A 27851-nucleotide genomic window follows, 5' to 3' on the forward strand; every position below is an offset into this window, starting at 1 on the left:
GCACCTGACAGGATCGCTGACACTTGGGAACACTGTAACTCCTACAATCCTCCATGGCTCTGTGGTGATTCCACACCTTCGTATACACTTTCAACCTCTTTCTTTTTCTGTGTTGTAATTCAATTGAGAAAAAGAACATACTTTAAAAATTATCACAAACTGGAAGACAGGTGTAAGGACTAACCGATAAAAGGTTAGTATGAATGTATAAAGAATTCCTACCAAAAAGATAAGAAAAGACAAAATTACCCAAAACAGGCAAAGAATAGGAATAGGCACTAAATTGAAAACATGATGAACGCCCAATAAATATGAAAATAATTTTAACTACATCTTCGATAGTATTTCGTACCCCTCAGAGTGGCAAAAATTAAGAAGTCAGAAATTACCAAGTATTTCCAAGACAGGGAAAGCAACCTGAACTCACATTCCCACTAGGAGTGCACACCCCTACCATGACTGTGAAGAGGAACCCTACCACATTTAGTAAGTGGCAGACGGGCATGCCCAACGAAACACCCAGCGCTTATGCTCAAGCTATATGCTCTAGAGAAGTTCGTGCACATGTGCACAAGGAAATATTTACAATTTTACCGCAGCCTACGTGCAGTGGAAAAATCTGAGAAAACCAATGTCTGTCAGGAGAAAAAATTAAATTGTGCAAGTTGTAAAAAACCAATGGCTGAAAAAGCAAGTTACAGAATACATACAATGAGGCATTTATATAAAACTTTTTTTTTTTTTTTTTCATTTTTCTGAAGCTGGAAACAGGGAGAGACAGTCAGACAGACTCCCGCATGCGCCCGACCGGGATCCACCCAGCACGCCCACCATGGGGCGACGCTCTGCCCACCAGGGGGCGATGCTCTGCCCATCCTGGGCGTCGCCATGTTGCGACCAGAGCCACTCTAGCACCTGAGGCAGAGGCCACAGAGCCATCCCCAGCGCCCGGGCCATCTTTGCTCCAATGGAGCCTTGGCTGCGGGAGGGGAAGAGAGAGACAGAGAGGAAAGCGCGGCGGAGGGGTGGAGAAGCAAATGGGCGCTTCTCCTGTGTGCCCTGGCCGGGAATCGAACCCGGGTCCTCCGCACGCTAGGCCGACGCTCTACCGCTGAGCCAACCGGCCAGGGCTATATAAAACTTTTAAACATGGAAAGCAATCTTGGCCCTGGCTGGTTGGCTCAGTGGTCGAGCATTGGCCTATCATGTGGAAGTCCTGGGTTCAATCCCTGGTTAGGGCACACAGAAGAATTGTCCATCTGCTTCTCTACACATCTCTCTCTCTCTCTCTTTCTTTCTCTCTTCCCCTCCTGCAGCCATGATTCCATTGGAGTTAGTTGGCCCCGGGCACTGAGAATGGCTCCAAGGTCTCTGCCTCAGGTGTTAAGAAGAGCTCGGATGCTGAGCAATGGGCCAGACGGGCAGAGCACCAACCCCTAGGGATCCTGGTCCAGGTACATGTGCGAGTCTATCTCTGCCTCCCCACCTCTCTCTGAATTAAAGAAAAAAAAAGGCAATCTTACATGCTGCTGTGTGGTATGTGACAAACTGCCTGGGTCAGATCTCTGCTCTACCTCTTAACTGTGTGCAGAGGACCTCTTGAACATTCTTCACTTTATTGTTTAATATGTAAAAGGTAGGTAATACCTACGTCAGAGAATTATTCTGGGGAAAATACACATGAAGCACACTAACAATGCCTGGTTGTTTATGGAGCTATTAGTGTGTCTTCAGAGACATAAATACTAAAACTCTAACATCATCCATGAGGATGATAATTGAATTCAGAATCAGAGTCACTTCTGGGGAGGTAACAAAGGAAAAGCATGGGTTTAGGGTGAGGAAGCTTCAACTCTATAGTCTAAGGTTTAAAAATGCACATTTGAAGCCTTGGCCGGTTTGCTCAGTGGTAGAGCGTCAGCCTGGCGTGCAGGAGTCCCGAGTTCGATTCCCGGCCAGGGCACACAGGAGAAGCGCCCATCTGCTTCTCCACCCCTCCCCCTCTCCTTTCTCTCTTTCTCTCTCTTCCCCTCCTGCAGCCAAGGCTCCACTGGAGCAAAGTTGGCCCAGGTGCTGAGGATGGCTCCGTGGCCTCCGCCTCAGGCGCTAAAATGGCTCCAGCTGCAACAGAGCAACACCCCAGATGGGCAAAGCATCGCCCCCTGGTGGACGTGCTGGGTGGATCCTGGCTGGGCACTGTAGGAGTCAGTCTCACTTCAGAAAAATACATTTAAAAAATGCACATTTGATAAAGCTTCATGCACCGTATCAATGTCTATCCCATTCCTGAAACTTTTCTTTTTAAAGATTTCATAATGGGAGTAAATGAGCCATTATGCAAAAGCATTTTTTAAAATAGTGCGGTGCCCTAGAAGCATTAGTTATGATTTTCCCTTATAAATACTGGGCTAAGGAAGAACCAGGAAGTAGACCAGAGAGCTGGTTGGGTAATGAATTTATTCATTTATTGATACTCTTGTAGCATCTACATGTAAAGAAAGACCCAGTACCTTCCCTGAGAGAGCTCAAAGACTGGAGAGAGAAGAATTAAGAAAAATAAGGTAAGAATATACATTTATATGTGTATATCCATTTGCTAGAGGACTGAGGAAACAGGAAAGGGGCAGCGAGTGAGACGACCGCCCTGCAAGGATGAGGGCCAAGTCCACCCTCGCCTGCCACAGGGCAGGAATACTCTGGAGAGTCGAAAGATCCCTCTGTCCTCGACACGAAATTAACTGTTCGAAGTGCTTCACGGAAATTGGGGCCAGAGAGAGACCACGGGAGTGGTGGGGAAGGGCGTCGCTGAGTGCACACAGGCAGCCCCAGGAAGGAAACAGGAGTCGCGGTCACCGGGCTCGTTTCTAGTGTCAGCGAGGCCGAGCCCACACACCTTCCCCGTCACCTCCCCCAGCCCATGGGGAGAAGGACCCCATCCTAGGCCATGTCTCAGCTCCGACCACCACAGGAAGCACGTGGGACACGCCACCTTCACCAGCGCTCTGGGCGGGAACCCAGCCTCGTCCCATCATGCTGTCCCTTCTCTCACCACTCTGACCACCGCAGCCTCTGTGCATGCCACGGCCTCGCTTGGGCACGGTCCTCCCTTTTCTCCTGTTCCCTCTTCCTCTTCCTCCAGACCCCAACTCAAACATCACTTCCTTCAACCCGCCTTCCTGATACCCAAGTGGGTCCAGTCCGTCTCCCAGGACGCTCCCCCACCGCCCTTCACAGGGGCGCAAACACGGTTTGTAAACGACCTCACTCCCCTCCCTACTCACACACACGGTCTGCAGCGACAGGAACCATTCATCAGACAGTACTCCCCACGTGCTAGCTCAGTGAGCACTTCTGCTTGCAGATGCTATTTAGGGCCCCGGCCGCCCTTTCGGACTAGAAGCAGCAGGCACAAACCTCATTCCCTAAAATTCTTTCCCACTAGAGGTCCAGCGTGAAGACCTCTTCCTGCCAGCCTGCTCCAGAGCGCAAGTGTTTCCAAAGTAATGCACTGAGGCTGAGACCAAAGAGGCCGTGTGCCAGGAGCCACGCCGGAAGGGCCACAGCCAGCATCGTGGTGGCAGGCGCGGGCGGCCCTCAACGCCAGGACTTACTATGCTGAATGTCTCCTGGTCCAGATCGTCATCCTCATCCTCGCCGATGGGGACAGGCTCACTTCCTGCCGTGATATGGACAGGACCCTGAGAGCGCTTGGATTTACTCGAAGATTTGGCATCACCACTTTTGGGCTTTTAAAAAAGAGTTACAAAGAGTCATTGTCACTTGTGCAGTTGCGCCTTGCCATGTGGACTTCCTATTTAGGCCGCATCACTAGAGCAGGTATATGTGACGGCCTCAGTTTATGGGAAAAAAATCAAGTTCTCTGGGACATCATGAAGCCAAACCCACATGAGTAATGGCTCAATCACACATCAGTCCTCCTTCCGTCTCAGCGTGCTCAACTTTCACTCTAGATTCATCAGTGTGTTTTGGCGTCTGGTCCTCCATTCATAAAATGTACAAAAAAGTCAGTAAGAGGTGAAGAGTGTAAATTGGTGGAGATATAACACAGTATCATGTAGCAACTTTTACTAATAGCCTATAAATATATATACACTTTGACCTAGGGCTTTTTATTAATGAAGATATTGGAACTGACAGAAATCTGCATAAATCCAAAAAGATAAATATTGTGCAGACATAAACATTAGAAATACAAATATAGCCTGACCAGGCGGTGGCGCAGTGGATAGAGCATCTGACTGGGATGCCGAGGACCCAGGTTTGAGACCCCGAGGTCGCCAGCTTGAGCGCTGGCTCATCTGGTTTGAGCAAAGCTCACCAGCTTGGACCCAAGGTCGCTGGCTCGAGCAAGGGGTTACTCAGTCTGCTGAAAGCCCGTGGTCAAGGCACATATGAGAAAGCAATCAATGAACAACTAAGGTGTCGCAATGAAAAACTGATGATTGATGCTTCTCATCTCTCTCCGTTCCTGTCTGTCTGTCCCTGTCTATCCCTCTCTCTGACTCTGTCTCTATAAAAAAAAAAACATATATATATATCAATATAAATATATGTGTGTATATATATAAAATGTATAAACATTTGAAACTTTAAAATAATACTATGCTTTGTGATTACATAATATGTAGTAAGAAAAGCTATAATATCTGGGTGATGGATACATGAATGTTTATTAAATTGTTCTTTTATTTTTTAAATCTTTCACTTTTAAAAAGGGTACTTCTTGCCCTGGCTAATTGGCTCAGTGATAGAGCGTCAGCCAAGCGTGTGGCTGTCCCAGGTTTGATTCCTGGTCAGTGCACATAGGAGAAATGACCATCTGCTTCTCTACTCCTTCTCCTCCTCCTCCTCTCTCTCTCATTCTTGCCCTCCCGAAGCCATGGTTCAATTGGTTCAAGCTAACTTGGCCACTAAGAATGGCTCCATGGCCTGTGCCTAAGGCACAAAATAAATGGCTCCATTCCTCAACAATGGGGCAAGGGCCCCAAATGGGCAGAGCATTGCCCCGTAGTGGGCTTTGCCAGGTAGATCCTGGTTGGGGCGCTTGTGGAAATCTGTCTCTCTGCCTTCCCTCCTCTAAAACAAACAAACAAATTGGGTATTTCTGTGGAAGCAAACACGCACAGATTCTGTCACAGGATGGTTTGTAACATTAGAAATGTGTAAGCAATTTTGATTGGGAATATACACACTGCTTCCAACCAAGCTGTTATAACCAAACAGAATCTTCCTCAGCTATTAAAAAAAATGATTCGGACACATCTTGATTCACTTGAAAGCTGCCTGTGATGTATTGCTAAGTGGGGAGAAGAGGCTTCTCACACAGTCCAGTCTGATACTTATTGTATACTTGTTCTTATATGCACAGGACAAAAGTTCCCACGGGACTGAGCAAGAAATGTACTAGAGATATGATAGAATTATAACATTTACTTGTACGTTTTAATGATAATTAGGGACTAATTGCAAAGTGATTTCATTGGAAGTCAGCAAGCATACATCAACACTGTACCAGAATTTTACGGTTCAGAACCACCTTCATAAAACCCCCAAAGGGAAGGTAATATAGTAACAGGGCTTTTCACCCAAGTCTATTCTAAAAGCTTAACTCTCGATGGTACTTGGTTTGACTCCTGAAGGCGTTAAATATTCAAATTCCTCTGTGGACTGTGCTCTTCCATCAGGAATCTGAGAATGTATCTCAAGCAGTCACCTGACAACACAGATTTCCCTCACCTGGTCTACCTCCCTCAAACATCCCCTCTGAAATATGTAAAAAAAAAAAAAGTGCAAGTAAAGGTCTTTTACATGAAAGAACAGCCCAAACGTTGTTCACACTCCCTTCTCCCTGTGGGAGAGGGCAGGCCTCACGATGACAGCCCCCCTTCCTTCTTGGAGAGACCCATAAACAGATGACTTCAGTGCCCCTGACCCCCACTCTGTTTCTAAATCCCAACCTCGGAGGCCACGGGCACCTTGGTAAGCAGAATAACACAGGTACCTTCTCCTTCTTCTCCTTCGACTTCTTCCTCTCCTTGTCCCCATCTCTGTCTTTCCTGGAACTTGTTTGTTTCTCCTTGTTCTCCTTGTTCTCTTTCTTCTTCTGTTTCTTCTTCATTGGACTTTTTTCTAAGCCATCATCCTAGAAGACACACAGGGCTGTGAGCCAGGCTAGACTGCCGATGCCTCCACCTTCAGAAGGAAGCACTGCCCCCCGTGGCCGACCCGAGCCTACACCTGGACACGGGTTTCAGAGCAGACAGCTTACATCCATAATTCTAACTCTCTGGCAATACCAGCCGAGCCAGCAGAGGCTTCACTGTAGCTTCTCCTTAATTCTCACAGCAACCCTTCAGCAGAGGCATTACTGTTCCCATCTCACGGACAGAAGAACTGAGGCCCAGAGATGACACAGCTGTCAGCCAGTCACGGCTAAGGTCCTTAGCATCTCAACTCCTGTTTGCCCGACTCTCACACCCACGGCTGACTCCCTGGGAGCTCATCTGGAAGCAGTTACACTCCAAGAGCAACACAGCACAACCCCGTGAAGGGCTCACTCACGCAACAACACCCGAAGGATGCTGGTTACCTTCCACTCTGCTTAGACCAGAGGGCACGCACTGGCCACCCTGGGCCACGCCCGACCCACAGAGGTGCTCCACTGGGCACAATGACCACTGACCTGCATAGCAGCTGCCCCACATGGGGTCTCTGCTCATGGTCCCACCGCTCCCTACCGTCCCTAACAATGAGGCTGAGTGTCCACTGCCATTCAGGACGGACACCTGCCTTGTTCTCCCCGTCCTTCCACTATCTGTGACTGTGCTATCGCCAACCTAAATGAACAGCTACACTACCCTCAGGTGAAGCCACCACACACAGATTCCACTTCATCTACTCTGCATGCACACCAATCACGCTCTGAACGGTTTCCTACTGACTGGCGCGGGAAGTGTCACTCAGAAAACAGCCCTCCACTCAGCCCGCCTCCTACCTTCACCTCCCCCTCCTCCGACGGGTTGTCCGAGTGCCGCGGGGAGGAGAGGTCCAGCCCGGGCTCCTCCTTCAGCCTCGGGGCTTTGTTCTCTTTCTTCACTCGAGGCTTTCGCTTCTTTAACGGGGCCTGAGAGGGCAAGAAAAGGATGCTGACACTGCCAATCAAGTCTCTCAAAAACACGGCCAAACAGCATAACTCTCTGAGCCAGCAGCAGACACGCAGTTCACACAGAGACTCTAAGGTGTGCCGCCACCGTCACGGGAGGGGCTGCAGACCTACGCCACCTGCAAACACCCAAGTCCTGAACCTACTAATTCCATGTTCTGGAAGTCATCCTAATGATGTAATTCAAACAAAGGGAAAACTCTCATGTACAAAGATACATATAAAGATAATGTGTAAAAAACAATAACAACATTAAAAAAATCATAAGCACGCTATATTTAAAAATAAGGAAAAAGTAATTATCTACTTAATCAAATCTAATGTGACTATAAACATGGTCTAATATCTCTGGAGTATGACTTCTATCTGGAAAAGGATACTATTTATGTGATGTTATTCCATGAAAAAGGAAAAGATATGGGATTAGGAGAAGTTTTTCCCCTAATTCTTTTGTTTATGATACAGGAAGCAATACGAATGGGCATAGCTCTCGGAGCACATAGCAACATCAACACACAAAGGCGGTTACTACCGGATGTAACATCCTCTGGACTGTGACCGCCACCTTTCTAAACCTGGCTTGAAATGAAAAGTTGGAAAAATAAAAGGAGACACAGCTCAGATGACTTCATTAGCAACTCACTTGGTATTTTTCACTGAGCAAGTAAAGTACAGGGGGTCCTTGGGTTACGACACAGTTCCGTTCCTACGACAGTGATGTAACCAGAATTTTGGTGTAAGTCGAAACACACCTTAGACTAAGTCACTTACCTATCCTAACTCAGTTGTAAAATCATAATCTAAAACATAAAAACACAACTAAGCCACAGGGAAAGAAGAGATAAAAGCACTGTTACTGTACTACAGTAACAAAAAAACACTTGCACTTTTAACAATCCAGAATGGCGTAGGTAAGTGTACTGGAGGACACCAACTCCCTCCCTCACACGCACCATTACTGCGTGTTCTTCCACCACGCACAACCAAACTAGCTTACCCACATAGTCCGTAAGTGCAACGCTAACGGTGTAAGCCAAAACACTCACGTCTCAGTGTTCTTAAGTTTTTGTGGGAATGAGCATCGTAAATGTAAAACATCCTATGTTGAGACTGTCATAACCCGAGGGCCCCCTGTAATCTTAACTGAAGTCCCACTTCTGAATTCACTGTGGGTTCCAACTACCCATTTTATCCACAGACCCACTATTACGAGTGGCCCAGAGTGAGTTCTACCAACAGGAAGACCAGTGGTATTCAGACAGCTGCTGGAACTATGTATGAAAATTCAGGATGCAGCATAAAGAAACGGCAGCAGTACGTTTGGACCAAGCGGTGCTGAGAGCCATGAGGACTACTCTGAGGCGGTAGTGTAAGAAAGTTGCCCAGATGTTCGGGTCAGTAATTAAACGAACACTTCTATTCCCACTAACCGCCATGGCTACTTGGAACTGAGGGCAGCACCTGACTCTGAGACAGATGACTGGGGCCGCACCGCGGTGGCTCTCCACTGGCCCCAACCCACAGGACGCCGCCCAGCGACAGCGCGCTCACCTCCTCCGCGCCGGACCCGGCGCCCTTCTTCTCCAGACTCTTCCTGAGCAGCTTGAGCAAGTAGTCGGCTCGGGTCTGCAGCTGCTTCCCCTGCGGCTTCTTATCCGTCTCCACGGGTAGAATCTTCAACAGGAAAGGAAGAGAAGCACCCGCCACCGCCCACGTCCCGGTTAGTGCATCAGGATCCACAGCGGCCACGCAGAGCTGAGCAGTCCTTCCCCGCCCGCCCGCCCGGAACACAGACGCAGCCTCAGATCCTATCTCATGTCCATGGCTCCCAGTCACTGCAAATCCCTCATGAGCCGTTCTCGTGTTACAAAATGGGATGGAGAAATCCAGCTCTCCCACTGGCTCCTACCTGTGCTGTTAACAGGGTAGAACAACTCAGGTAGGAGGGGCTTGTTGGCTTCATCTGCTAGAACATCCCAGCCGTCGTGGATTTCCTCCTTCCAGGAGCAGGGAATCCCTGGAGCTAGGTTAAAGCTTCGTTTTAGATTGAAAATGCTTCTTAGAGCATTGCCGGAGAGCACCGAGCTATGCCAGGACAGGTTCTGCACCTGCGCCCGTAGCTGGACCTCTCGGGCCAGAACGGCTTTGGTCTCAGTGCTTATGGCAGGGTGCTGTCACCCTCTGAGGACGTGGCGTGTGGGATGAGCATTGTGTGAGGTGCCAGGAGCCCTGCACGAGGCACAGCCTGCCGACATGTGAGCCGGCTGGCGCTCCTGGCTACCGCTCTGACCACAGCCTGACTGACTACCTGGAGCCTGCTCTTAGGGGGCCGGGTGGGAGGCTCGATTTTGTGGGAGAAGCATGGCCAGTGTTTAATTCCATTGCAGAAAACACCAGGGTGGCTCACTCTTTGTGCGGAGAACTGAAATACAGTTGTTCCCAATACAGTGCGCACCGAGGGCCAGCAAGGCCAGCTGAGGGATGCTTCAGTTATGAATGCTCCTACCCTGGTATTTGTTGCAATGAGATTGACCTATGATAAAAATCAGAGTTTTAAGATTTCTCCTATTATTTTCCAAAAATTTTACTTGGCTGTCACCTTCCCCTACGACACAGTGTCCCAGAGTCCACTAAAATGGTAATGATTCCGAGGATAAAGAAATCCCAGGAACATGCTATTGTACTAATTTCCAAGCTGATCCCTACCCCCCCCCAAGAAAATACTTAAACATACGTAATATAAAAATATTATGCACCAAATCTTCTAGAACTCTCCAGCATGACGGAGTTGCTTACTTTGTCTGTTAACTTAAGCTCTGGGTCCGTTTTGATCAGCTCCCAGTTCCCGTAGCCATGTTCATAGATCCCCAGAAGGAGGCGGGAGTCATCCTCTACCCCCCACTCCACATCGAAGTGGGCAGCTTTGACTCGGCAGGTTAAGCAGTACCTACAGGAATTCAGAAAGAGGACATCAGAGGAGGGCCCTTTCTGACTTGGAAATGAACACAAACAAACATGAACACAATATTCTGATGTATTAAAGAAACAACAATGACCCTGGCCAGTGGCTCAGTGAACAGAGCATCAGCCCAGCATATGGATGTCCTGGATCCGATTCCCAGGGAGGGCACACAAGAGAAGCACCCATCTGCTTCTCTCCCCCGCTTCCCCTCTCTCTTCCCCTCCCATAGCCAGTGGCTCAATTGGTTTGAGTGTGGCCCTGGGCAATGAGGGTAGCTCCATTGGAGCACAACAGCCTCGGGCACTAAAAATAACTCAGTATTCGAGCATCAGCCCCAGACGGGGTTCCAGGTGGATCCTGATCAGGGCACATGGCGTAAATCTGCCTCGTATGTCGCCAACTCTCACCACACACACAAAAAAAGAACAACAAAACAAACTACAATGAACACTACACATAACTGTGACTTCAGGCACCTTCTGGGGCACATCTACCTGTGCATGGGCATGCAACACACTCACTTTTTTTTCTCTTCAGGGTCCACAGGGATTGACTTGTGCAGCATCTCAAACTCTTCTTCATGCTGGATAATAGACTTCACATTCACCTGAACCCCTGATATCTTGATTGTGGGGCCTCTCTTTTTTCCAGGTCCTTTCCCTAAGGAAGACCAATTTCACATTACTTAAATAAGAACTACCTGAAATCTCACAGAAAACATGGATCAAGCCCTGAAATGCTTATTCCCACACACTCTATCTGTCTTATTTGTTAATTAAAGATACAACCTACAAGGCAAAAAAAATTCTCAACTGACGTTTATAAAATAATCCCTAAACAATTCAACTTTCTAAGATTTAGATTTTTTTTACTTCTTTTTTAAGAGAGGAGGGGAGACAGTGAGACAGAAACTCCCGCATGTGCCCCAATCCGGATCCACCTGGCAAGCCCCATCTGAGCCCAATGCTCAAATCAATCAAACTATTTATATCTTTAGTGCCTAAGGCCAATGCTCAGACTAACCAAGCTATCCTCAGCGTCCAGGGCTGAAGCTTGGATCAATCAAGCCACTGGCGGAGGGGGGTGGGGGGGTGTAGAAAAGCAGATGCTCACTTCTCCTGTGTGCCCTGACCAGGGATCAAACCAGGGACATCCATATGCCAAGACGAAGGTCTACCACTGAACCAACTGGCCAGAGCCAAAGTATTTTTTTTCATTAGTGTCATCATTATATTTTAATTCTGCGTCTTATACTTTGGTTCTAAAATTAATAAAATTAACATAAAAAGATTCAAAAACAATTAGTGCAGAAGATCTTTCTATTGATTTCTAACTAGTCCATTAACAGAGGTTTTGGTGGTTTTTTAAGTGTTTTAAAGATAATATCTATCTCACTCCTTCCCCCTTCTCTCCTTCTTGCTCTCCCTCTCTCCCCTCCTTTTAAAATTAATAAATAGGGGAGACCTGAAGATGGCAGCGGAGTTGGCAGATGCACAGACTCCCAGCTCACACCACCAAACTGGATTACAAGTTAATTTAGGAACAATCAGTGTGAAAAACCAACTCTGGACTACAAGACCAGCTCTCAGAAACCAAGGAGCAAAGAAGAAGCCACAACAAACCTGGTAGGGACCGAGGAGCGGTGAGTCTACCCTGCTTACAGGAACAAAGGGGGTGTGAGGCTGAGAGCCCAGAAGGGCTCTCATTCCAAGGAAAAGAGTAGTAAATATCACTCACAGCCACTTGCCTGGGGACCTGGGAACAAGGTGTGTTGAAAGGGCCAGCTTGTCTTCCAAAAGGAAAGAGGGGAGAGAGAGACAGACAGTAACTGGCAGGAATGCATGGGAGGACCTGAGAAGCTGACTCATCCAGTGCCAGAGGCAGCCATAATTGGGGGAGGGGTTGATCCTTCCACATAACACAAGACTAAAGTGCTTCTGAATCAGACATCTCTCCAGCTCCAATCAGCACAAGACAGCTGAAAACAAGAAGTGGGGAGGAGGGGTAGTAACTCAGGTCTCCATGGAGATCTGAGATACACCTCCCCCTACTGAAGCGGAGAAAGCACCCCACCCCCAGAGAGAGTAACTGGCAGATCAGGCCTTCAGAGTCTCAGGTTACACCCACCCCATTCCTGGATACAGTTTCAAATAAGCCCCCTGCTGAGATCAGTAAACAAGACTACAACTGAGAAGAAAACAAACAAATCAAGACTTCAAAGCAGCCCAAATCCAAAAGTGGATTACAAATAACAGCTGATGCCAACCCAAGAACACCTAGAAATAACAGAACTGAAAAGTGGAGGCAGACAACACCAAACCTAGACTCAACCAGCCCTACAAACACACCCAAACATACAGACATAATGAGAAGATAGAGAATTGCAATCCAAATGAAACCACAAGAGAAATCTCCACAAAAGGAACTGAATGATATGGAAATAACCTAACTGCTAGATGCAGAGTTTAGAATAATGATTGTTACGATGCTGAGGGATCTTAGAACAACAATGGATGGTCATTACGAACACCTAAAGAGATAGCAAGTATAAAAAAGGACATTGAAATATTAAAAAAGAATCAGTTGGAGGTGACAAATATAAGAAATGAAGACCACAACGGAAGGAATTAAAAGCAAGATGGATGAAGCTGAGGATCGAATCAGCGAGTTGGAGGACAAGATGAACAAAGGCATGAAAGGAGAGCAGAAAAAAGAAGAGACTCAAAAAGTCTGAGGAAACTCTGCAAGAGCTCTGTGACAACATGAAGAGAAATAACATCCGCATTATAGGGTTTCCTGAAGATGAAGAGAACAAGGAATAGAAACTTTATTCAGTCAAATCATAGCTGAAAACTTCCCTAAATTGATGCAAGGAAGGGTCTCACAAGTTCAAGAAGCACAGAGAACTCCATTAAAGAGAAACCCAAAAAGATCTACACCAAGACACATCATAATTAAAATACCAAAGCTAAGCGATAAAAGAGAAAATATTAAAAGCTGCTAGAGAAAAGAAGGCTTTCACCTACAAAGAAGCCCCCATAAGGATGACATCCGACTTTTCAACAGAAACACTTGAGGCCAGAAGGGAATGGCAAGAAATATTCAAAGTAATGCAGAACAAGAGCCTACAACCAAGACTACTTTATCCAGAAAGGCTATCATTTAAAATTGAAGAAGAAATAAAAAGATCTCCAGACCAAAAAAACCTCAAGGAATTCATTACAACCAAACCAATGCTGCAGGAAATGTTAAGGGGCCTGTTGTAAACAGATCAAAGTAGGAAAAGAATATAGCAAAAGGGGAATACAGCTTTAAAGAATAAAATGGCGATAAACAACTACATATCAATAATAACCTTAAATGTAAATCGATTAAATGATCCAATCAAAAGACACAGGGTAGCTGCTTAGATGAGAAAACAGGACCCGTACATATGCTGTCTACAAGAGACACACCTTAAAACAAAAGATGCACATAGACTGTAGGTAAAAGGATGGAAAAAAATATTTCATGCAAATGGAAATAAAAAAAAGCTGGGGTAGCAATACTTATATCAGACAAAATGGACTTTAAAACAAAGACTATAGTAAGAGATAAAGAAGGTCACTACATGATGATAAAGGGAGTAATCCAACAGGAAGATATAACCATCATAAATATCTACACACCTAATATAGGAGCACCTAAATATATAAAGCAGACTTTGATGAATATAAAAGGCGAGATCAACAGCAATACTATAATAGTAGGAGATTTCAATACCCCACTAACATCACTAGATAGATCCTCAAGAAAGAAAATTAACAAAGAAATAGCAGACTTAAAGGACACACTAGATCAACTTGATTTAATAGATATCTTTAGAACCTTTCACCCTAAGGCAGCAGAATATACACTCTTTTCAAGTGCTCATGGTACATTCTCTAAGAAAGACCACGTTAGGGCACAAAAGTGGTCTCAACAAATTTAAGAAGATTGAAAGCATTTTCTCTGATCACAATGGCATGAAACTAGAAATCAACCACAACAGAAAAACTGAAAAATACTCAAACACATGGAAACTAAATAGCATGTTATTAAATAACGAATGGGTTAACAATGAGATCAAAGAGGAAATAGAAAAATTCCTAGGAACAAATGATAATGAGCAAACAACAACTCAAAATTTATGGGACACAGCAAAAGCAGTCCTGAGAGGGAAGTTCACAGCACTACAGGCATTCCTTAAGAAGTTGGAAAAAGCTCAAATAAACAACCTAACCCTTTATCTAAAAGAACTAGAAAAATAACAGCAAGTGAGGCCCTGAGGTAGTAGAAGGAAAGAAATAACAAAGATCAGAGCGGAAATAAATGACATTAGAAGCTAAAGAAACAATACAGAGGATCAATGAAACCAAGAGCTGGTTCTTTGAAGGGGTAAACGAAATTGATGAACCTTTAACAAGACTCACCAAGAAAAGCAGAGAGAGGACTCAAATAAATAAAATTAGATATGAGAGTGGAGAAATAACAACCGACACAACAGAAATACAAAATATTTTAAGAAAATACTATGAAGAACTGTATGCCAAAAAATTAAACCTCCTAGGTGAAATGGACAAATTCCTTGAAACATATAATCTTCCAAAAATCAATCTGGAAGAATCAGAAAACCTAAACAGACCGATTACCACAAAAGAGATCAAAACAGTTATCAAAAAGCTCCCAAGGCCTGACCTGTGGTGGCGCAGTGGATAAAGCGTCGACCTGGAAATGCTGAGGTCACCAGTTTGAAACCCTGGGCTTGCCTGGTCAAGGTACATATGGGAGTTGATGCTTCCAGCTCCTCCCCCCCATCTCTCTCTGTCTCTCCTCTCTCTCTCTCTCTCCTCTCTAAAATGAATGAATGAATGAATAAATAAATAACTTATATATAAAAAAAAAGCTCCCAAAAAACAAAACTCCTGGGCCCGATCGCTTCACTGGTGAATTGTACCACATATTCAAAGAACAACTAACTCCTATCCTTCTCAAGCTATGTCAAAAAATTCAGGAGGAAGGAACACTTCCAAGTTCCTTTTATGAGACGAGAATAATTCTGATTCCAAAACCAGGCAAATACAACACAAAGAAAGAAAATCATAGGCCAATATCCCTGATGAATTTAGATGATAAAATCCTCAACAAAATATTAGCAAATCAGATCCAGCAATACATGAAAAAAATCATACATTATGATGAAGTGGGATTTATTCTGGGGAGGCAAGGATGGTACAATATTCGCAAATCAATCAATGTGATTCATCTTATAAACAAAAGGAAAGAGAAAAACCACATGATAATTTCAATAGATGCAGAAAAAGCATTTGATAAAATCCAGCACCCACTTAAGATCAAAACTCTTAGCAAAGTGGGAATACACGGAACATACCTCAACATGATAAAGGCCATCTATGACAAACCCACAGCCAACATTATAATTAATGGACAAAAATTAAAAGCAATTCCCCTAAAATCAGGAACAAGGTAGGGGTGCCCCTTTCACCACTCTTATTCAACATAGTACTGGAAGTCCTAGCTACAGCAATCAGACAAGAAGAAATAAAAGACATCCAAATTGGAAAAGAAGAAGTAAAACTATCATTATTTGCAGATGATATGATACTGTGTATAGAAAACCCGAAAGTCTCAGTCAAAAAACTACTAGACCTAATAAACGAATTCAGCAAGGTGGCAGGATATAAAATTAATACACAGAAATCAGAGGCATTTTTATACACGAACAATGAACTGTCAGAAAGAGAAATTAATGAAACAATCCCCTTCACTATCGCAACCAAAAAAATAAAGTACCTAGGAGTAAATTTAACCAAGGAGGTTCAAGACTTGTACTCAGAAAATTATAAAACATTGATAAAAGAAATCAAGGAAGACACAAACAACTGGAAGCATATACCGTGCTCATGGTTAGGAAGAATAAACAATTAAAATGTCTATATTATTCAAAACAATTTATAAATTCAATGCAATACCTATTAAAATACCAATGACATACTTCAAAGATATAGAACACATATTCCAGAAGTTTATATGGAATCAAAAAAGAACACGAATAGCCTCAGCAATCTTGAAAAAGAAGCATAAAGTGGGAGGTATCACACTTCCTGATATCAAGTTATACTACGAGGCCATTGTACTCAAAACAGCTTGGTACTGGCATAAGAACAGACATATAGATCAATGGAACAGAACAGAGAACCCAGAAATAAACCCACCATCTTTATGGACAATTGATATTTGACAAAGGAGGTAAGAGCATACAGTGGAGTAAAGATAGTATCTTTAACAAATGGTATTAGGAAAACTGGACAGCTACCTGCAAAAAAATGAAACTAGACCACCAACTTACACCATGCACAAAATTAAACTCAAAATGGTTAAAGGACTTAAATGTAAACCGTGAAACCATAAGTATCGTAGAAGAAAACTTAGGCAGTAAGCTCACTGACATCTATCGCAGCAATATATTTGCTGATTTTTCTCCACAGGCAAATGAAATAAAAGACAGGATAAACAAATAAAACTATATCAAACTAAAAAGCTTTTGCACAGCTAAAGACAATAGGAACAGAATAAAAAGACAAACCACACAATGGGAGAACATATTCGACAATACATCTGATAAGGGATTAATAACCAAAATTTATAAAGAACTTGTAGCCCTGGCCGGTTGGCTCAGTGGTAGAGCATCGGCCTGGCATGCGGGAGTCCCAGGTTCGATTCCCGGCCAGGGCACACAGGAGAAGTGCCCATCTGCTTCTCCACCTCTCATTCTCTTCTTCCTCTCTGTCTCTCTCTTCCCCTCCCGCAGCCAAGGCTCCACTGGAGCAAAGTTTGCCCAGGCGCTGAGGATGGCTCTGTGGCCTCTGCCTCAGGTGCTGGAATGGCTCTGATTGCTGCAGAGCAACGCCCCAAGATGGGCAGAGCAACGCCCCAAGATGGGCAGAGCATCGCCCCCTGGTGGACATGCCGGGTGGATCCTGGTCGGGCGCATGCAGGAGTCTGTCTGACTGCATCCCCATTTCCAGCTTCGGAAAAATACAAAAAAAAAAAAAAAAAAGAACTTGTAAAACTCAACACCAGGAAGACAAACATTCCAATCAAATAATGGGCACAAGAAATGAATAGACACTTTTCCAAAGAGGACATACAGATGGCCAATAGACAAATGAAAAAATGTTCAACATCACTAATCTTTAGAGAAATGCAATTAAAACCACAATGAGATACCACCTCACACCAGTCAGAATGGCGCTCATTGACAAAACAACACACGTCAGGTGCTGGTGAGGATTTGGAGGAAGGGGAACTCTCCTGCACTGCTGGTGGGAATGCAGACTGGTGCAGCCACTATGGAAAACAGTATGGAGATTCCTCAAGAAATTAGAAATGGAACTGCCCTTTGACCAGCCATCCCACTTATAGGAATATACCCCAAGAACCATATCACCAACTGAAAAAAAGAAATGCACCCCCATGTTTATGGCAGCATTGTTCACAATAGTGAAGATCTGGAAACAGCCCAAGTGTCCGTCAGTGGACGAGTGGATTAAAAAGCAGTGGTACATATATACTATGGAATACTATGGGGCCATGAAAATAGTACCTTTTGCAACAATATGGAGGAACCTGGAAACATTATTATGTTGAGTGAAATAAGCCAGGCAGAGAAAGAAAAATATCGTATGACCTCACTCATTTGAGGAATCCAAGGAATAATGAGAACTGAGGAACAGAACTGAGACAGAGGAGGGATCACAGGGACCAGAGGAAAAGAGGACAGAGGGAAAGGGGATGATAGGATGGGATACACCTGATGGGAAGGGGGGAGGGCGCTGTAGGGAGGAGGGCAAGGGAGATGTTGAGGGGAATTGGGGGGAGGGGGGATGCATTCGGGGTGACCCTAGAATCTATGTAAACACAATTAATTAAATAAAAATTTTTTTAAAAAATAAAGATAATCTTTAAAAAAAGCACAAGATCAAGTCAAAACCTAATGCATTTGAAATGAACAAAAGATGTTATGGAAAGGTTACCCTAACCTTCGTTTCCAACTAAAACATCCTATAAGAAAAAGTAAAAACCCATCAACTAGAACCAGAGTCCACATTTAAATCCATGAGAATGTCGCTTGTCTGAGAAGAAAGATAGCTCAGAGTGTGAGAAAAGATCTCGTTTTATAAAAATGTGTAAGTAGATGAAATGGCTCTACAATTATAGATGTTTACTTAGGGATTCTCCTGGAATCCACTAGAAGTTCACCTGCATACTCCCAACGACACTGATGGGAGAAGAACAGAAGTCAGTAAAATGGAACAGGCCCTGCTCTGAAAATGAGAAATCTGGGATTTATTCCCAAATCTGCACAAACTATCCTTCTTCCTTCTCACTTTCAGCCATTATCCTCGCTGGGTCTGTTTCCTGGAAGACAATAAAAAAATAGACGAAGGATAAAGATACAATTTGCAAAAAAGGAAATTTAAGAGGTTCCTAAACATATGAAAAACACTCAGCCTCGTCGGCCTAGCGTGCGGAGGACCCGGGTTCGATTCCCGGCCAGGGCACATAGGAGAAGCGCCCATTTGCTTCTCCACCCCTCCGCTGCGCCTTCCTCTCTGTCTCTCTCTTCCCCTCCCGCAGCCAAGGCTCCATTGGAGCAAAGATGGCCCAGGCGCTGGGGATGGCTCTGTGGCCTCTGCCCCAGGCGCTAGAGTGGCTCTGGTCGCAACATGGCGACGCCCAGGAGGGTCGCAACATGGCGACGCCCAGGATGGGCAGAGCATCGCCCCCTGGTGGGCAGAGCGTCGCCCCCTGGTGGGCGTGCCGGGTGGATCCCAGTCGGGCGCATGCGGGAGTCTGTCTGTCTCTCCCTGTTTCCAGCTTCAGAAAAATGCAAAAAAAAAAAAGAAAAACACTCAGCCTCACTTGTCATAACAGAAATGCAATTAAATATATACACATGCCATTTTTACCCTATCAGGTTGGGGAAAAAATTTAGAAAATATTGTATTAATGAAGACTAAGAACAGACTTTCATTCAATCGCGTGGGACGGAATGGTGCAAAATGGGATACATACAACACGATTCTTCAGCACAAGACAGTAAAGCAACAGTTTAGAATGCTGAATGTCCATTAGTAGGACACGAACATTGTACGTCCATATGGATTATGAAGCGGGGTAGGGAAGGAGAAAGGGGAGGGGAGAGAGACAAACTCCCACATGTACCCCAATCAAAATCTACCTGGCAACCCCCATCTGAGTCTGACGCTCAAATCAACTGAGCTATCCTCAGTGCCTGAGGCCCATGCTTGGACCAACTGAGGCAATGGCTGCAGGAGTGGATGCGGGGGGGGGGGAGGGAGAGAAAGAGAGAGAGAGAAGAGGACGAGAGAGGAAAGATAGGCAAATGGTTGCTTCTCCTATGTGCCCTGACCAGAGATCAAACCTAGGCCTTCTGCACACACGGCCAACGCTCTATCCACTGAGCCAACTGGCCAAAATGAACCATTTTCCATGAATGGTGCTGAGACTTATAGGCAGCCACACAGAGAAAAAATAAAACTGGATATACTAGGAAAAACTCCAAGTGTATCAGCAGTAAATGAAATCACAGAGGTATGATGGGGGGAAAAATAACAGTGAACTCCCTCATGCCCTGGGAACAGAGAAAAACACTGTGACCATAAGGGTTACTTCTGGGACGTATTCTGTGTGTGATAAAAAGAACCCATTTGGATCACTGTCCAAACCCGTTCAAGTTACTGACATTTGTTTTCCATAAAATAAAAAGTTACATCTTAAAACTTTTACTATATTTAAATTTTTTATTACTTCACTCATACCCTTGGAAAAAAAATTCCCAAAACACAAACACTTCTTTATTGAATGGAAACGGCGAGCACGGCAGGCCCAACCCCAAGCTGAGCGCAGACAAGCGTGGAATTCCTCGAGTAACAGCCCAGCCCTGAGGGGCAGCAGCTTCTCTCGCCCCTGCCCCGCCGGGACCATTGAGGGCTGCCCTCGTCTCAGGTCCTGCAGCCGGAAACGCTAGAAGCGGGACTCCAGGCAAACAGGCTGCCTCCAGGGCTGGGGCACCGACCCCAGCCGCAGGGCCTCTGGTGAGGGGGGACAGGCCACGGAAGACGGGGGAACCAGAAAAAACACACCACAGCTCAGTGAACCGGAAACAGCAGCACCCTCGCCTCTGTCCGAGGTTCCCCCACGCGAGCGTCCCTTCACGGTAAGGGAGGGGGCCATCCCATCACAAAGCCCCCCACACCAGCTCCGAGAGGACAGGCAGAGACACTTTCTGGTGTGTAAGAAAAGACTATAGGTCAAACCCAATTATACTGAATTCAGTGCTATGACAATCTTTGTAACAATAATGGTCACAACGTTCATCCAGTATTTTACTCTACTCAACTCTCTAACCCCTTTAAGTTCTTCACAACAACAGAATTATATATACATATGTATGTCCAAGATCATCACTGAGCCTGTGACGTCCTCATTACAGCCAGAACAGACGCGCCTGCTCAGCTTTGCCCTTTCAGGTCTTGACATCGAACCAATTTAGTCTTCTCACAACAACACACAAAGAAACCATTCGTCCTGTCCATCACTCTGCATCTTCTGCAAATCGACTTCGTTTGTGAGTAAAGCTCTGGAAATCTCACAACGCTGACTTCGCAAAAGGCAGAAGACAATGCACACCTCACGGGAACAGGGAGGCACGGGAGACGAGTCCCCTCTCCTGTGAGCAGCAGTCGAACAGCAGCAGGCACAGCCCGGTGCCGGTGCCGGTGCCGGTGCCGGGTCCGCTCGGGACTTACCCTCGCTGGCATTCTCCTTGAGCTGCTCCTCGTACTCCTGCATCGCGGACACGCAGCTGTTGTGGATCAGTTCGCCCAGGCGCTTCAGGTCCGCCACGGACTTGTCCACCAGCTCGGCGTCGCGCGCGATGCACTCCAGCCTGAGGGCAGACCAAAGTGGGGACACGTCAGGGCCCTGAGCCCACTCTTCTGTGGTCACCTGAAGTACCGCTGCTCTCCTAAGAGCCTGCTCCTGCAGGGACACTGTTCTCGACATTCTTTAATTGACCTGTCAATTAAAGTGTCCCTGCGACACTGAGGGCTAAATTACTCACTTTCTATCATAGAGAACTGTGCCTTAGAAGAGTCCATAAAGGCATTTCAAAAGGCAAGGGTTCAGGCCCCAGGCAGTTGGCTCAGTGGTAGAGCATCAATCAGCCCGAAGTGTGGATGTCCTGGGTTCGATTCCCGGCCAGGACACATAGGAGAAGCGCCCATCTGCTTCTCCACCCCTCCCCTTATTCCTTCTCTTTCTCTGTCTCTCTCTCTTCCCCTCCTGCAGCCATGGCTCCATTGTAGCAAGCTGGCCCCAGGCACTGAGGATGGCTCCATGGCCTCCACCTCAGACACTGAGAAAGAGCTCAGTTGCTGAGCAACAGAGCAATGCCCCAGCCCCCTAGTGGCTTGCCAGGTGGATCCTGGTTGCGGTGCATGCGGGAGTCTGTCTCTGCCTCCCCTCCGCTCACTGAATTAAAAAAAAAAAAAGAAAAGAAAAGAAAAGAAAAGAAAAGAAAAGAAAAGAAAAGAAAGGTAATAGTTCAGCAGTCGGTTAACTAAACGGGCTGAGAACAGGAGCAAGTGAGGGCCCAGCGCCAGCACGGCACCGCGCTGCCTCTTCCGCCCCCTGGGCTTCCTTCTCCAGCCCACTTTTCCCTCAACACACATTCCCAGAGGCAACGTCCAGTGACTTCTACGTGCTCTGCCGACCTCGAAGTCTTAAAGAGCGTGTGAACACATTAACGTCTAAAACTCAGGCTTCTCATAAGGTGCCAGACCTTAAATGGCAACAGTACCAAACAAAAGAAAAAAGAAAATAAAAAAAGAAACTGCTACACAATAAAAGGAAAAGAGAGGCAGCTAAGGAACTGTTACCACGCTTACCGTTCAAGGGGGAGGCCAAACTTCTTATACGCTTTGATGAACCTAAGAAAAAGATTAATGAAACACACTAAGAAACACTGACTTTACCGATGGTAATGCAAACGCGTCCTGCATTAAATGTGAGCCCTGCAACTGGGTAACACAGACTGGGCCCAGCCTGTTCAACTGGCACTGAAGGAACTGACGCTGAACGCTTCCGCAAATGGCCAACCGCAATACTGAGTGCTGGAAACCTAGTCAAACTGAAGCTCCCCTTGACTCTCTGATCATAAACCACTCAGGAACGTACATGACAGCAGGGACTTAACCCCAATGTTACCCACTGTCAAAGGGGCAAGTTTATGCAAGACACGACTCAGTCACATCCCTGCCACTCTGAAGAAAGAAATCCCCAAGTAGACAACTGGTCCACCCAGTCTACATTACTTTCAATTCCATACTATTATATTTTTCATTATTTTCTGGTCAATAATACAACCATATGATTTTTAGGGCTGCTTCAAATATATATTTTGGGAATGAGACAATGTAAAATAAATATATGATTTAAAGCTTCTTAGGTAAAACTATTTTGGAAACTGGGCTGACTCCTGCCCAACCGTATCTCCAACCAAAAACCCAACCTACCCTTCTTCTGCAAGTCTCCACCCTAAACCACACAGCCTGCCAGTCAGTGAAACACCTGCTCCCCTTCCTGTGGCTAACCACCTGCTCCCTCCCTGCAGCTAACCACGACACTGTCAGGGGGACGCAAGAGGTCACAATACAGCAAGGGCCTCACTGTGACATGGCAAGCCAATCACTAGGATGAGCTGACAGGTCACAGTGTAAGAAGAGACAGGACAGGAGGAAAGCTGAACAGGGAGGGCACGGGGACTGGAGAAAAGGGGCATGAATGGGACAGCAGCTGAGGAGGAACCTGCAAGCACTGGTGGGGGCACGATGATCGGGGTGGTGCCACGTGCGGAAGGGGACCTGGGGGTTACTCCACGCTGCATTGCCTCCCTGATGTACAGCGAGGCATTTTACACCTGAAATGATGGCTTTTGGGATTTCCTTCACAATGGAATCGAGACGGAGCAGCAGTTCTGGCATGTGCACGACTCCGTCTCCCCTGCCCTCCCAGGCGGACAGCATGCTCATCCGACAAGGCCACGCACGGGCGCCCCACCGACCTGCGGATCTCGGCATCCGTGAAGCCCTCCACGAGGTCCTTGCGCACGCTCCGGGGGCGCCCTCTCCGCTTGGGCTTCTTGTCATCGTCAGAGTCGTCTGTCTCGCTCTCGGAGGCCGACGACCTCTGGGCCTGCCTCTTAGACTCGGTGTCTGAGTCACTGTCATTTGTCTGAGCCTGAAACAGCAGAACCACCCTTTAGCGAGTGCTGGCCCAGGGTCTAAGGACCAAGACCAGCCCCCTCTTGGTTCTTTGGTACTCAGCTGCTCCGCACATCAGACGAGTCCATTTTCCTTTGAAAAACAAGGAGGCGGCTGTCAGGAAACGAAGGAAGCCCTGAGGGGGACAGTCCCGTTTCCAGAGAGGTGTGACTCTGACGTCTATAGAAGCCCTGAGGGGGACAGTCCCGTTTCCAGAGAGGTGTGAAGTCTATAGAAGCCCTGAGGGGGACAGTCCCGTTTCCAGAGAGGTGTGAAGTCTATAACTATAACCTCAGAAGCAGACGGGAATGGAAGTGTTTGGACTGTGGTTGACCTGGGCTCCTTTGGACAAGTTACTTGTTTGCTATTTGTAAAATGGAGATAACGGCACCTGTGATCAGGGTTTCCTTAAGGATTAGTGAATCGATAAGTGTAAATGCACTAGCTTATGCCTGGTACACAGTGCATGCTCAGTAAATAGAAGCTACTATTTTTAGCTAATGCTGATTTACTAAGATCTTGGACAAACTCAAGTCTGCTGTAGCCAACAACCTGGAGAGCAACCCATCTACTCCCATGATGTTGCAAAAATCCAATCTGATAGCTTCGTAAGCTAAGAAGTACAGCTCTACAACCTCTTACAAGTATTTACACCGAGTGACACAAACGGGCACAAAAGGCGAAATGAGGTTTGGCAGTTAGAATCAAACCACCAGGGTTACTCGTTCTAATTGCAACGGTAAAACGTGAAGCCAGTCCAACTCCAGCCCCCACCAGCCCCCTGACACAGAGCCGGCGGGCAGAGCGGGAACACCTCCCAGTGTGTTCGTGAGCCCCGAGGTGGCCCCTGCTCCCTGCCCGGGGCCCCAGGACTCTGCCCGGGAGCCTCCAGGTTGGGGCGGCAAAGCCAGGCCCATACCTTGAACAACTGGCACTTCTGCACCAGCAGAGCGGGGAGGGAGGTCCCCGTCTTTCATCTCCCTCGGTCGCCTCACCTTTTTGGTGGAACTCCGAATTCGAGGCAACATGTAGATTTCTTCCAGCTCCTTCTGCCGCTCCTCCTCCTCGACCCTCTTCCTCTGCTCTTCGGGGATGATCTCGTCCCAGTCCCTGTGCGGACGCTCCTCCAGCTCCTCCTCGTCCTCCATGGTCGCAAAGTTGGCCACCTGAGCACAGAGGGACAGCTGAGGAGTCCTGTTTCCCTAATCCCGCCGACTCCCACAGCGGCTTCATCCAGGTGAGGCACTATGAGTGACACAGGCCGTCCTGTGACAGGACATAATCAAACAGCGATCGGTTTTCTACTGATCGCTCCCTTATCCCCCAGTGCATCCGAAACTTTACTGAAAAGCAGGGGAACAGATATAAATATGTAAATTGTCTTATAAGTTTTACTAAAATATGTTAATACAGATGATGTATTCTAGAACTGTACACCTGAAACCTGTATAATGTGATCAATGTCACCCTAATAAATTCTATGCATTTTCTAATAGAATGCCAACTAAAAATTTTAGATTTAGTCAGATTACAAATCCCGAACACCTAATGCTAATCCACTATGAGTTTACAGTTCTATAAATAATAAATTGCTGCTAAACAGAGTTCACTTGAAACAATGCATAACTCAAAGCACTAGCCTTTATTTAGCCAACTAGTTCCCTTACTCCTTTTATCAAAAGTACAGAAGCTAAAGGTATATAATAATTCATTCACTCACAAGTCCACGCCAGTCTTAGGACCGAAAATGAGAACATAAAATGCAAAAAATTCAAACAAAGCCAGGTGACTATTTCCTCTACAGCAAATATTTAGTATCTGCTCTCTATCTGGACTGAAAACAACATGTGTCCCAGACAGAAAACCACCCCCGTGTGTGCACTGCACACTCGGACCCTGACACACAGAAACGTCCACCAGCCCCGGCCCGCCAGAAGCCTGCACAGGCCCAGGCCCAGGCCGCACTCTCTCCCCCTTCCCACCTCCACCTGGCAGCCACAGCAGAGACTGTAACAAAATACAGAAGAGCTTTGGGGTGTTCCATTCCCCAAAACCACTTGGAGCTGACCGTGAAGTCAGAACTTGATGACTTCTGGCAGAATTTAACTCTAACTTCCAACATAGATATTATGACCGTCACAATCAGATTTTTAAAATCCCAAGACAAACAAGAGATGTAATTTCTGAGATTAAAAATGTGGCCTTTCTCTGTTTTATATATACTGTAGAAGGAATCATCTGACGTATGTCTTTAAGTTAAGCACTGTCTGTAATTCTTTAGATCTGACTCTTAAAATGGCCCAATGAAAATGATATCAATTGTTATAAATATGTACCAGTATTGCATACATGCATGTTAGTGGTTCACGCAGCTAGGAATGGAACTTTCGCAAGGGTGCCGCAGGGGTTAAGGGCCAGACTCTGTAGGTCAGACCACTTGCCTAGGATGTAATCTCAACTGCATGTGCTGTGCGTGTGACCTTAGGAAACCTACTTAGCCCCTGGGCCTTACATTCCTTATCTGTAAATGAAGACAACACAGCCACTGTTGTAAGGACCAAAAGAGTTGATATATGTGAGGCATTTAAAACAGCACTTAAAGTAGAGAAAGAGTTCTATAAGTGTTGCTTATCCTTATTTAACAAAATGGAATTTTATGTGTGTGTGTGACAGAGAGAGACAGAAAGAGGGACAGATAGGGACAGACAGAAAGGGAGAGAGATGAGAAGCATCAATTCTTCGTTGTGGCACCTTAGTTGTTCAGTGATTGTTTTCTCATATGCGCCTTGATGGGGGGGCTACAGCAGACCGAGTGGCCCCTTGCTCAAGCTGGAGACCATGGGCTCAAGCTGGTGAGCTGTGCTCAAACCAGGTGAGCCTGCGCTCAAGCTAGAGACCTCGAGGTTTCAAACCTGGGTCATGTGTCCCAGTCCGATGCTCTATTCACTGTGCCACAACCTGGTCAGGCAGAAAATGGAAATCTTAAATATCTTAAAAAATGTTTGCTAGCCCTGTCCTTGCGGCTCAGTGGACAGAGCACTGTCCTGGCATGCCAAGGTCTCAGGTTCAATCCCCAGTCAGGGCACATGTGAGAAGCAACCAATGAGTGCACAACTAAATAGAACTGAGTGGAACAGCAAGTTGATGCTTCTCTCTCTCTCTTCCTTACCCCCCTCCTCCTCTTCTCTCCCTCTCTCTCAAATCAATGGGAAAAAAAAAGTTTGGTGTTTGAAACATGTTAAAATAGGGTAACAAAACAAAGATTGGGAAAAAATGAAATCAATTCAGTGAAGAACTCCAGAAAAGGAACAGTAAGCAGACACCTACATCTGTCCAATCATTTGACCAAGTGCTGAAACACATTTGCACAATGGGCCTTAGAAATATAAGAGTTGGCCCTGGCCAGTTGGCTCAGTGGTAGAGCACTGGCTCAGCATGTGGGAAGTCCCGGGTTCAATTCCTAGTCAGAGCACACAGGAGAAGCACCCATCTGCTCCACCCTCACTCCCCCTTCTCTCTCTCTTCCCCTCCCACAGCCATGACTTGAATGGTTTAAGCAAGTTGACCCTGGGTGCTGGGATGGCTCTGTGGCTTCTGCCTCAGGAACTAAAATATAAAATAACTTGGTTGACGAGCACCGGATCAACAGCCCCAGATGGTCAGAGCATCACCCAGTAGGAGTTTGGTGGGTAGATCCCAGTCAGGGCGCATGCAGGAGTCTGTCTCTCTGCCTCCCTGCCTCTCACTTAATTAAAAAAAAAAAAAAAAAAAAAAAGACCAAAAAAATGCAAGTCACCAGCAGAGTGACTTCTGACCTAATTTTTATATCTAAAAACTCGTAATATTCTGACCAACACATCATGGAGATCACTTCTGTTTAAGGAGCAGCGGTCACAGGAGTGGGTCCAGGTGCAACACTAATAATCCCCTCCGTCCTCAGACACAGGGACTCTGACCCTCGAGCTCTTCCGTCCATTCAACTCCTTCCCTGTTCTTCCACCAAGATGGCTTACCCGTGTGCCAGCCCTGGCCTCCTCACACACAGCTTCCTCCCAAACACTCCACCCACTTCTCCCAAACCCTCACGTTTCCCCTCACTCAGCCGTCAGGGTAACCTGCAAGAGCCGCCCATGGCCATCCTTCCACCATGTTCTCACTCGAAACCAGAAGGCCCTGGCCACGCTGCCTCCCCCATGCCTGCAAACCAGCCTCCCACCCTGGGAGTACCAACGGATTTGACTTCTCTGGCCTCAAGGACTGCTAGAGATACTCACATGACCCTGCTGACTGGCTCCAATGGAAAGCTCTATTTTCTAAA

The 27851-nt window shown here is 46.3% G+C and overlaps 1 protein-coding gene across 3 annotated transcripts in view; it reads right to left on the reverse strand.

Moving 5' to 3' along the window:
• The window catches only part of CHD2 (chromodomain helicase DNA binding protein 2), a 124224-nt gene that overhangs the window by 18429 nt on the left and 77944 nt on the right, over positions 1-27851 (reverse strand). For all 3 annotated transcript variants that reach the window (XM_066240294.1, XM_066240295.1, XM_066240293.1), the window contains 10 exons: positions 24529-24699; positions 23335-23510; positions 22160-22201; positions 21020-21159; positions 10667-10805; positions 9980-10130; positions 8735-8857; positions 7016-7144; positions 6023-6163; positions 3612-3746 (listed from right to left, as the gene is read on the reverse strand). In XM_066240294.1, coding sequence (XP_066096391.1) covers positions 3612-3746; positions 6023-6163; positions 7016-7144; positions 8735-8857; positions 9980-10130; positions 10667-10805; positions 21020-21159; positions 22160-22201; positions 23335-23510; positions 24529-24699 — 1347 coding nt within the window. The remainder of the gene's footprint in view (positions 1-3611; positions 3747-6022; positions 6164-7015; positions 7145-8734; positions 8858-9979; positions 10131-10666; positions 10806-21019; positions 21160-22159; positions 22202-23334; positions 23511-24528; positions 24700-27851) is intronic.

The sequence above is a fragment of the Saccopteryx bilineata genome, chromosome 7 (assembly GCF_036850765.1).
Source record: "Saccopteryx bilineata isolate mSacBil1 chromosome 7, mSacBil1_pri_phased_curated, whole genome shotgun sequence".
NCBI lineage: Eukaryota > Metazoa > Chordata > Mammalia > Chiroptera > Emballonuridae > Saccopteryx > Saccopteryx bilineata.